General features: G+C 37.6%; 1 protein-coding gene and 1 long non-coding RNA gene across 3 annotated transcripts in view; one reads left to right on the forward strand and one right to left on the reverse strand.

Annotated features, from left to right (window-relative positions):
* The window catches only part of LOC119540944, a 122108-nt gene that overhangs the window by 79667 nt on the left and 30050 nt on the right, over positions 1 to 12391 (forward strand). The window contains exon 5 of one of the 2 annotated variants that reach the window (XR_005218129.1): positions 10099 to 10234. The exons of the other annotated variant lie outside the window; for it this stretch is intronic. This is a non-coding gene — a long non-coding RNA (uncharacterized LOC119540944). The remainder of the gene's footprint in view (positions 1 to 10098; positions 10235 to 12391) is intronic. 2 annotated transcript variants of the gene reach the window in all.
* Positions 1 to 12391, reverse strand: part of ACP3 (acid phosphatase 3) — a 57755-nt gene that overhangs the window by 21685 nt on the left and 23679 nt on the right. The window contains exons 3-7 of the mRNA XM_037844843.1: positions 10833 to 10919; positions 10136 to 10288; positions 5822 to 5920; positions 2142 to 2234; positions 342 to 474 (exon numbers count right to left, since the gene is read on the reverse strand). Coding sequence (XP_037700771.1) covers positions 342 to 474; positions 2142 to 2234; positions 5822 to 5920; positions 10136 to 10288; positions 10833 to 10919 — 565 coding nt within the window. The remainder of the gene's footprint in view (positions 1 to 341; positions 475 to 2141; positions 2235 to 5821; positions 5921 to 10135; positions 10289 to 10832; positions 10920 to 12391) is intronic.

Genomic DNA, 12391 nt, shown 5'->3' on the forward strand with positions numbered 1-12391 from the left:
AAAGGATCATTTAGCTTTAGCTCAAGTCCTTCATTTTCCAGGTGGGAAAACCAAGACCCGGAGTGAAAAATACTAATGATTATTCTACTATCTAGTGTTTCTGGACAGAGTATCATGTATCAGGTTCTGTTTTATTCTAAGCCTTTTGAATAATTTGTTCATGTTAATACTCACAGAAACTCTATGAAGGAGGCATTATTATCTCCATTTTGCAGATGAAAACTGTGCAAAAGAGAGTGACCAGTCTGAGGTCACACAGCTGATTAGTGGTGGGCCTGGGACTTGGACCCAGATTTCCCAACCACAAATCCAACACATTCTTCTTGGGTTGATACACTTACCCCCCTGGAGTCTAGATTTCTCTTTCTGCTTGTGAATTCCGTAGAGGGACAGCATGGACAATTCTGACAATTCTCTCAACTTAGCCATGGTGTCCTCAGTGGCCCAGGATGGTAAAGTGAAATTGTGAACACCCTGTAGCAAAGATAACGGGAGAAAATGTGTGTGTACTTTTATTTTTGACTGTCCTTTTTGTTCACTTTCAACCTCTTCACCTGCAAGAGCTATTGGTTCTAGCCTTTCTTGCTTTGCTATTTCTTTTTAGGGAATCTTTATATTGTGATAAGTAGTGATATTGATTTTGAGAAGAAAAATTCACAGAAACGAATTTGCCCCTTCCTACCAAGTCCAGAGCTTTTGACTTAACTTTGTATCAGTGGGTGATTCATATTTTGGAGAGTTAAGGGTAGAGGAAGAATGCACTTCATTCCTTTGTGAAAGGTTTAGCAATCTTTCTATGAACCTACGTGGAGGGTAAAATGGCAAAGAAAAAAACTTGGCAGTGTTAGATGATGTTTTCTTTAAAATGAGCTGCCTGAGAGGCCAGGTGGGGAAGACAATATATTTCCAGAGCCTTTGATAATGTACCTTTCAAAGGTACATTATCTCCACCAGCTTCTAGAAAGTATTTGCTAAATGAATGAATAAAATTGTACAGTGTGTGTGTATGTGTGTGGGGCAGGGCATATGGGGGACTTTGTGCAAATATTTATTGCCTGATATGCAGATTTGATTAGGATTTCCCTGATTTCAAAGGCAGGATTGAGAGAGAGAGAGAGAGAGAGAGAGAGAGAGAGAGAGAGAGAATGAAAGAGGAGACCAAAGTGAATTAACCTATAGAGGAAATAAATGAGAGGGAAGTGTAAATGTCCATATATATCATGGCCATATTAAGAAGTAGCTCAGATCAAATTCTAGTAAGGAAGAATAAAAAATCAAGACCGTAACCTCTATCCACTAGATGCCAGGATCACCCCAAAAATGTGAGCTCTCCTCTCCACTGAAGAGTCTTTTCTAAGTTGACAAATATTCACTGAAACAGATGCTGATGATTAAGTGAAAATATTGGTAAAGTAGCATGTGCTTGGGCCACTTAATTCTGTCAGGAGGGGAATAAACTATGCCATCTGTTACTGAAACAGAACTATGAAACTAATTGCTGCCCTCAGATACTTACAAGGACCTCAAAGTCAGAGATGGATGAGTAACGTGGGTGATTAGAATTTAGCCCCAGGATTTTTGTGAACTGGTTGGCAAAACAGGAATGTAGAGCACTCCTTTGGGCCAGAAGGTGGAGTATGGTGAGTGAAAAATACCATGTAGGTTTGGGAGGAAAAAACCCAACAGTAATTTATTTTACCAAGACTATATCATATGCATAGCATAGCAAGGAAGAGATTCTTTCCTAATAAGTCAATTTCTATATCCTGGCTTATAGTTGGCTTGCTGACTTATAGATCCAGAAATCAACTTTGTTTTTTTTCTTTCTGTACAACATTGCTATTTTCATTAAAATCCATGACAGGAGCCCAGCATTCCTGAGTGACTGAAAAATAAGGAAGTGGCAAGGCAGGGAAGAAAAGCAATTTTCTAAAGGATGAAAGATATAAATAATGGAGAGGAAAGAGAAGAAGACAGGATTTTTAGGTTAATATAAACAGTCTCAAATTGTATTTCAATGTCAAAGGAAGTATAAGTAACATATCTGCAAAAAAGCAAAAGAAAATGTATGCATTGGTTTCAAAATAGATATAAATCATAAAATCAGATTGCAAGTTAACTGCAATATTTGTTTCTTTTACCTCACAAAATAGAGGGTCGTAGACTTTACTCCAAATTCCAAAAAGATCCTGGCCGTGGTAACCTGAAAGTTTTGGCAAGATTTCAATGAAATCCTGAAACAAACAAAAAGAGAAAAACAGATTTCTACACAGAGTTTCTCAGCTTCAGCACTATGGATATTTTGGGTTGGAAAATTCTTTGTGTGGTGGGGGGAGGGGTTGGGGTGAAGGATTGTCCTGTGCAATGTAGAATATTTAGCAGCATCTCTGGCCTCTAGATGCCAGGATCACCCACACACCCCAAGTTGTGACAACTCAAAATGTCTCCAGATATTTAGAGAACCACTGTTGAGAATCATTATTCTTCACAGAAAAGTGCACCAGTAATACTGACTATGATGATGCCAATCCAAAGCATTTTATACACACTAACTGATGATTTCTTATTATTATGTTAACAATGCCAACAAATGCTGGCTCACAGCCTGTTCCTTATTTGCCCTGGAATCAGATTAAAGAGCAGTGCCTCAAATTCTTTCTGGAAGTAAGTGAAATAAAATTCAGGTGTAAATGAGGGGCCGAGATGAGAGGCGAAGGAATGTCCCAGGCCAAAGCACTCCAGGAAAATCCAACAGAAACAGGGTCTGCATATCTGGATACAAATGTGAAATTTGGATGGAATGCAAACATTCCCATAGGTTCTCTATTATTCTTGGATTGTCACGATAATGAGACCCAGTATTCAAGTATCTGACTTCATTACTCAAGACAGCGATTTCTGGGAAACCTTTTGGAAGATACTTTTGCCTAATCAAATGGATAAATTTTATAGGAAAATATTATTTGCCAATATTAGCCCCATGAGAGAGAACCGATTTCCATAAAATGAATAGAAATAATTGTTAAAAGGCTCCCCCTGCCAAAAAAAACAAAACAAAACTAAAAAACAAAACAAACAAACAAACAAAAATAGCTCCAGGGCCACATGAGTTCATGGAGGAGTTCTACCAAGATTTTTAAGAGTAAATTATTCTAATGCTATTTGAACTGTTCTGGAGCATGGAAAAAGAAAGAAAACTTCCAAAACTATTTTTACAAATTAAGTATAACATTGATGCTGACAAAGATGTCCCAGAAAAGAAAACTATAGTACAAAGTCTCTTGTGAGCATCACTGCAAAAGGCCTAAAGAAAACATGAACAGATAATTCAATAGCACATTAAAAAAAGAAAGGGGTTTATTCTAGAAATGTAAAGATAGTTCAATATTAGTCTATAAGTATAATTAATCATAGTAATTAATCCAAGGAGAAAAATATGATTATACCTCCAAATGTCAAAAAGACCTTTTCAAATATTAAACAACCATTATTGATAAAAACCATTCAAGAAAATAGGAAGGATGGGTACTTTTTTAACTTGGTAAAAATGTATATATCTTGACCCCAAAGCCAGCATGATTAATAGGGAAACACTAGAAGCAATTCCTTTTTAAATCAAGAATAAGTCAGGAATGTCTACTACCAGCACCATTATGTAACATTGCACTGGAACTTCAGAGCAGGGCAAGTAAAGAACAAGACAAAAGAAATCAGAGACACAAGGTAGAGCGAAAGCCATCATTATTTGCTGATACTGTAAACCTGGAAAAAAATTAACAAGAAATGTAAAGAACTATATGAATAAAACCCTCAAATAATCTCAAAGATAAAAACAAATAAGAAAATGTGCCATTTTCCTGGAAAGGAAGACTTCACATCTAAAAAAATTGAAGTCTCTGTAAGTTGATTTATCAATCTAGTAAGATACAATAAAAGTACTAAAAAGTTAAAAAAAAATTGGGGGGGCCAGACAAGCTTATTCTGAAATTTTACAAAGAATATAAAAATATAGCCATGAAAACAATGAAAAAGAGTGACGAAGAACGACCAACCCTTTGGATATTAAAGCATATTATAAAGTCCATAATTAAAAGTGTGGCTTTGGATTATGGGAGGAAAGAACAATAATAAAGGGTCAGGAAATAGAGCCCATCATATGGGAATTTTATCATACAAGAACTCAAATTAATAGGAAAAGATGAACTATTCAATAAATAGTGATGGGACACTTGGATAGTCATCTGGGGAAAATATGGAACAGGATATGTACCTTATGCTTAACATCAGGATAAACTGCGAATGGATTCAAGATATAAATGTAGAAATAAAGCTATAGAAGAATTAGAAGGAAGTATTTCAAACTTCTTTTATAACCTAGAAGTAGGAAGGCTTTTCTAAACACAATTAAAATACAGAAGTCATGTAAGAATATATTGCCCTTCAAGAACAGGGCAAAATACCATACGCAAAAATCAATTTAAAAATTTGCCATTCATATCACAGACAAAAATGTTAAAGAATATAGGGAAAGCTTCCAAACATGTATAGAAAATTGAAAAGCAATAATCCAAAAGAAAAATGGCCAAGGGATGTGAACAGAAAAGGAAATATAAATGACATTTAACCAGATGAAGATACCCAAGCTCATGTATTATAAGAGAAAAAAAGCACTGCTGCACGATGCTGCATAATAGTGATGAGAGTGGGCATCTGGTCTTGTTCCTGATTTTAGAGGGATGCTTCTGGTGGTACCACTTCTCATTTATCAGATTGGCAAACGTCCCCTCAATTGTCAACACACTGTTGACAAGCCTGTGGAGAAACAGGTACTCTGTGCAGTGCTGATAGAAGTCGACATTGGTAGAACCCTTTAGAGGCTAATTTGATAATAGTTCAAATTGACCTTAAATTTCCACTTCTGGGATATTATCTCACAGATATTCTTATGAAATTATTTAAATGCACAAAGTTATTCAGCACAGGTTGTACGAACAAAAGATTGGAAATGAACCACATTTCCATCAATACAGGTTGGTTAATTAAATTATGGAATGTCCCTAAATTCAAATACTATAAGTTGTAAAAGAAAAGAAAGAAGAACAGAAAACTCTTTATGTATAGATAAATACTTCCAAGACATTTTTTTGAATAAATAAAAGAAACAAGTTTCCCAACCCTGTGAATAGTATGCCACTTTTGTATAACCAAAGGGGAAAATATCAGAATATATTAATATTTGTTCATATATGCATGAAAAAATTGGAAGACTACTTAAGAAAATAATGCCTGCAGTTTCCTGTGGGATCACTGAGGAACTTCCCACAGTGTTTCTTTTTCATATTTACTAATTTTTGAACTGTGTGAATGTATTATTGATCCAAATTATTATTTTCAAAAGTACAAAGCATTATATATACCTTTTGCATGTCCTGAAAAGGGGTATTTTGCAAAGTGGAAACAGAAATATAAAGACTATCCTTTGTATTACGAAGAGAATATTCCCAGCCTCTCAGCCTCAATAATTCAAGTCCAAGATTTTGGATTTGAATTTACGCTGATCCAGCCACTCACTTTCACCCGCTTCCTCTCAGAGACGTGGCTGTAGGATTCTACAGGACTAGCTTCTCTACTGGTTTGTGGCCACAGCAGAGGAAAGGGGATCCGGTAGTGATGATCCACCCTTGTCAAATATGGTAACCCACTGCTATGACCAGCCTTCGACAGACACACTCGGCTCACACTTTTAAGCTGGAGCTTCACTCTTTCTCTCGGCCTTCATACCCACCACCTGTACATGAGCAAAATATCAGTATTTTTTAACCTTATAAGGATGCAACCTCGTCTGGAATTCCTTTGATTTTAAAGTCTCATCCTGAAGTTCTTGAAAACGAGGGCAGTGCCGGAACGGCATATACAGCAACTGAAGACAAAAGAAAAAAATTAAAAAACCTGTATTAGTTAGAAGAACTTTGCTAAAGAAGCCAAGGCTATATTTTAAGCCTCATTAGGTCCCAACCAACGTCATTAAAAGATTCAAATGTGATTTGAGCTGAAAGAAAATTATAAAATTGGGAGAAAAGAGAGAAATGGTTTGCAAGTTTGGAAATAGTAGGCTACGCACCCAGAACTGAAAACCCTTTTTTTTTCTCCTTTTGTGAACTTGCCTAAATAGGACTGTGCTATTGGTAAATATTCATACTTCCTGGTTTTCCATATGAAATGATAACCATTATCTTGCTTCCTTTCCACCCCCTTTCATTTCTGGTACTAGACATACATCCATGTGCATACACATACTTTATACAGAGAAGGGAATCAGACGACCAGGAAAGCATCTTAAGAGGTCAATTAACCTAACACCTAGACTTCAGTTTTTAAAAGTTTGCAGACTTATTTTACTAAGGGTGACTAATAAATGTATAGAAAATATAGTTAAAAGCATTATGAGGACTGAGTGACCACTCACTCACTAAGTGACTAATGAGTTTAAATTTGATGATCTTTTGTAGTTTTAAGAGTAACACACAGGCTGGTGACCCCCAAGTTTATTTTGTTGCTCTTACTTCCCCCATCTTTGTCCAGTCCTATAATTCCAGCCCCTTGGTGAAGATCACTACTGGGATGTTTCTTTTCTTCCTGGAGTTCCACATATACAAAAGCTGAACTCAACTTCATTTTTAACCATTTCCTTTTTGTAATTTCTCTATTTTTGTCAATGACATTTATCTTCCTGCCTCATAGACAAATTGCTTTCGATTGTTCTACTTCCAAAATTCTTTTCTTTATCTTCACTGTCCCTATCCCAGTTCAAGCCATTATTATATCTGGCAAGAGCTTCCTATCTGGCCAGCCAGCATCCACTCCTTCTTCCATTCCACTTTTTTCAGAGTCCATTCTCCACACAGCAGCTACACTAACTTTTATAAAGCATCAATCAAATCATAACGCTTCAATGGCTTTCCATTTTATGTGGAAGAAAATCCACTCACTACCATGGCTTACCAGTTTCTATCTGAGTTAGCCCATATTTAACCTCTCTGCTCTCTTTTCCTATTGTTGTCCCACTTGCTCACTTTTCTCCAGCCATGCACTGGGCCTTCTTGCCAACCCCTGAACAACCAGGTATCTGCATGAACTGTTCTTTTTTTGGAATATTCCCCCCATCACTTCCACCCTGGCTCTTCTTGCCATTCTTCTTCCCCAGCCACTATCATATTATGTTGGTTTTTTCTTTTATCTTTCAAGGAACCCATCACTATCTGAAATTATTCTGTGTACATAACTCTTTATCATCTATCTATCTCCTACAAAATATAAACTCAATGAGAGCTGGGGTCTTGTCTGCTTTTCTCACTGCTGCATTTTCAATGCCTAGAATAGAGCCTGGCATGTTAGCACATACTCAGAAAACATTCATTTTAAAAGTTGTTTCCTGCCTCTCGTTTCTGATTCTTTGGGTCACCTTTTTTTACTTTGCTTTTCTTCCTCTAATGTCTTTTACAATCTAATTTCAAGCCTTCATTTCCTCATTCCCTAGTTACTTCCACAGTGATTCTCCCAGGCTCCAGTCTCTTTTCCTTCTAAGCCATTGTCAGACAAATGCCTCAAGCCACCACTCATCACGTGTATATAATACTGAAGAATGTATACAGGGTTCTTTTATGTCCGCTGCTCTATGTCTAAATTTTCCTGCAGAGCTTTCAAACTTTTCTCATAGAAGGAATCATATTGTTGAGGGAAAAAGCATAGAACTGTTCATTAATTAATTACTTAACTTTCTTGGACTGACATTAGTTTTCTTATCCACAAAATTAGCCAGGCCGCAAATGAACAGAATAATCACCTAAACATTTGTCCACCATTTTGCAGTTTACAATGTTTTTATCCCATTTCTTAACTAACTTGATTTCCACAAATCCCCATAAGGATTTATAAATTGCTCCCATTTTATAGAAGAGGAAATTGAAGTTGAGGGACGTTGCTCAAGGTCATGCATATGAAGTGGTAGTTAGCTCTCAGACCTAGGTTTTCCAACTTCAAATCCAACCCTCTTTATACCATCACACTGCCTTTCAGTTCCACGTTTCCTTTGAGATAGAAAAATTTCAATGCTCTAATCTGTCCCCAACATACTCATTCAATTTTATTTTGACTCTTCCTATATATTAACTGTGGACACCATAGTATTGGCACTCAGCATATTCATGTAGTGCCGTGTTTCAGCGTTGACCTTCTCTTTTTCCACCCCTCCCTGAGGTCTGGATCGAGTGCTCACTCTATCCCTGACAAAGTGAATGACTGTCCCACCTGCTCTAGTTCCATGTTATGTCTTATTCTCTGAATCCCTCCATCACATACAGCTTGTATTTGATATCAAGGCCACCATCTTGTATTCTGTTCTACAGGTTCCACATATGCTAACCTTCTTTTGTCAAATGGATTATAACTGAGAGAAGACACTTGGCCTCATTTTTCTCTTCTATTTCTCTACAGCATTTATTACAGCTTGTGTTGATTAACTGATTTTATTAGATTTCTTAGTTATGATAAAAGAATATTTTTTTTTACCTTAGTGGATAGGTGGCTGGAAGCCAGAGACAGATAATCTTGCTTTTGAATCTCACCCTGTTTCTTCCCATCTCACCCTCTTCTAATAGCTATATTCTCTTTACTATGTAAATTAATTACTATCTTCAGGATTAAGGGTTAAAACTATTACCTTGGTCTACATTGACTACAAATTCGATGGCTACCCAGTCTTGGTCTCTGCAGAAAAAGCTGTAATAAAAGTGATTTTATTTTTCGTTTTTGGAAAAAAATATTCACAACTTCCCTAGAAAGCTGATAATCATAATATTGCACTCCCAATTCTGTGAAGGAAAGAGGTACAAATAAATCATCCTGTCTTTTCTGGAAACACCAGAGAAGTTGGTTGGAACAGATTTACCCAGAGTGAGGTTTGGCAGGGCAGAGTTGTTTCTGCAAAGTATTTGGGAAAAATTCCCAAGTCAGCAGTTGCAGCAATTAAATCAAATTTCTAGGAGTACTAGGAAAGCAAGAGACAGGAACCTACCCCAGAGATTACTGGACAAAGACCCAAGTCCAGTGGTCATGCTAAACCTCAGCCATCAAGATGAGATGGTCATGTTTATGATGTTACTGTAGGGGGATTTAAAGATTCCTTGTCCTAAATGATTTCCTTCACAAAGCCTTAAGTTCTACATTTGAGAGTTTTGTTAGATTGATTAATTTGTTAATATTTTAAACATTCAAATTCCTCTGAAAATATTAAAGCATTCTTGGATCATCCCACTCCCTGTAAATAAATTTGAGTTTCTCTCAATCAGCCTCATTTAGGCAGCTTGGTTTACGGTACTGGTTCTCAAACTTGACTGCCCACTGGAAACATTGAGAGAGGTTATTTTGAAAATAATGATGCCTGGGTTCCACCCACAGAGAGTCTGAATTGTTATGAGATGAGCCCTAAGCATCATGATTTTTTAAAACACTCCCCAGATGAAGCTAATAGGTAGAAAAGTTTGCGAACCACTGGTTTACAGGAAAGAAAATTGCTCTGGAATGAGGTAGAACTGATTCTAATTCCAGTAGTGATGCTAACCAGCTTGTGACCTTGGGCTATTTTATTTATTATTTAACCTCTGTGGGCCCTTATTTTCCTGACAGCAGAAGGAAAACAATAATATTGTTCATTCAAGGTTGTTGTGAAGGGTAAACATGATGATGCATGTAAAGTGTTGGGCTCCAATTATGCAATCAAGTCTTCCTTCTTTCCACTGCCTAGGAATGGGGATTTTCATCCGGGTTGGGTGGGGGTAGAGAGATATTGACATAATCTGAGGGAAAGTAAAGCCAGGAAAGTTGAAAGTAGAACACTGGGAGACTCGTGTGTGTGTGTGTGTGTGTGTGTGTGTGTGTGTGTGTGTAAAGATGGAGAGGGAGAAATTGCCAAAAGTTGAAAGAATGATAATACAAAGTCAGTAAGTATCCAAAGAGAAATTTGGATCCTATTCTTTCTTGCCTAGGATTGTCCAGAGTCCTAAATCCACAAATCTGATCAGCCTGTCTTCCTCTTTTCAGGCCCAGTGGAATTTCTCAGTTTTCCCAGTACACTGACCTGATCTTCAGAAACAGGCACTGTGTGCACCGGGATTGGCTGCCAGGGTAGTCTCGGATTCCAGATGCTGGTACCCTCTGGGGGAAACAGGGCTGCAAGGTTTGTCATAGCACTCATCAAAGTCCGGTCAATGTCTGTGCTTCGAACATAAACCTAGAACAGGAAAAGCAAAGCTGAAGCCAACTGAGAGAAACTGTGGGGTTTTTTCTATGAAGCTGATGGGGCATTTGGGAAAGGGCTGGACACTCAAACCAAAATGTCAGCAGACATTATGGTAGCATCTTTGATTATAACATCTATTACAGGTGAGGCAATTTTATGAGCATGCCATAGTATAGGGCAACCTTCTAAGCCAATAGTTGAATTGACAAAAGAGGCCACCTAAGTGGTGACTATTTGCCAAGCCAAAGTATTTATCGGTTTTCCATAAAATTTTGAACTTAATTATATTAATAAATATTTAGGAACAAAATAATTGTATAATGACCACTTGGTGGGGATTTTGTGGAAGAAATTCATTGTCTACTAAAAGGTTGACCAGATGAATCTTAAGGTCCCTTTCTACCTCTGGGTACATTTGTAAACAAAACTGACTTGGGAATATTCCTTGGGAAACAGGTAAAGCAATTTTATATATGCAGCATTATACTGAATTCTTTCAAGGGACAAGGCTTCCACTCATAGTGCTCCAACTTGCCTGTTCACATTTATAAGACTCATTCAAGAACTGTTCATATCTTTTCCTTATATATTCTCCCAGTTCATAATGCTGTTCCATGCCAAGCTATGGGAAAAATAAAAACAAAAATTATTGAAAGTAGGTTCTATGACTCAAATTATCATAGAAATTTGTCTCATCTTTCCTCACTGCACGTGAAGAATGAACAACTTGCACTTTGTCTCACAATAACAATACATATTCAACAAAAACAAGAAAAGATAGCTGTAATCTTCAGTCAGGACTCCCTGAAAAAAACTCACTCATTTTCATTAGCACTTAATGTAGAGCCTTGCACATAGGATGTGCCTAACAAATGGTGATTTATCTGATTTAAATAAATAGTTTATCTCTGGTGCGGTAGTGAGTTTTGTTGGTAGAGTATTCACAGGGGTTGGTTGACCACTTGGTGGGGATTTTGTGGAAGAAATTCATTATCTAACAAAAGGTTGACCAGATGAATCTTAAGGTCCCATTCTACCTCTGGGTGCAATAATTTGGTTATCTGCACAGTTTATTAGGCCTGGATCATAGAAAAATTAGAGCCTGTTACTCAGAGCATGGTCTGTGGACCAGCAGTATTGGCATCACCTGTGAGGTTGTTATAAGTCAGATTCTTGGGCCCCACCCTTGACCAACCAAAGCAGAATCTGCGGGAGTGTAGCTGAGGAATCTGTTTTTAAAAAGCTCTCCAAGTGGTTCTGATGCACAGTAATCACTGAGAAGTGTTGCATTTGCTCAAGGTCCTCAGGCATTGCTATGCTACAGAAGCAAAATTATCTGGGAGTGCTTGTTGAAATGTATATTCCTCAGCATCTCTCCAGGGATTCTGTCTCCTTACATCCTAGGTGGGGCCATGAAATCTCCATTTTAACAAGTGCCCCAAGTGATTCAGATTCAGATGAAGGTAGTAGAGCACCATATTTTGAAAAACTTGCATTTAAGTTTGTCTTTAACCCAGAGCCTCATCAGAGCTGCAGGAGCTAGAGAGAATGTGTGTGGTCACTGTGGCTGCTGCTTGATCCCACTCACTCCATCACTACCTATCTAGAATGTGGTGAGGTCTGTGGGTTTTCTGGATGGCCTGGTAGTTAAAGAAGCAGGTACTTTGGGTCTAATTGTTCTTAAAGATGACTTCTGAGGAAATTGTCATCCTGTTTAAAGAGCAGTGGCTTTCAAACTTTAGTATCCATAGAATCACCTGCAGGGGTCATTTAAACACAGATTACTGGGCTCCAATCCCGGAGATACTGACTCAGTGGGTCTGGTGTGGGGCCCAAGAATTTGGATTTCTGACAAGTTCCCCAGGTGATGATGAGGATGCTGGTCTGAGACTCACTGATTTAGGGAAGCATCACTTTTTCATTATGCAGATTGGAAATACCTAGCCCAGAGCAGTAATTTGAGCTCTAGATCCTGCTACTCCAAGAGTAGTCCACATATCGGCAGCATCCACATCACCTTGGGAGATTGTTAGAAATGTAAAATCTCAGGTCCAACTTCACACCTACTGAATCAGAATCTGCATTTGAACATAG

Source organism: Choloepus didactylus, chromosome 1 (genome assembly GCF_015220235.1).
Source record: "Choloepus didactylus isolate mChoDid1 chromosome 1, mChoDid1.pri, whole genome shotgun sequence".
Classification (NCBI taxonomy): Eukaryota; Metazoa; Chordata; class Mammalia; order Pilosa; family Megalonychidae; genus Choloepus; species Choloepus didactylus.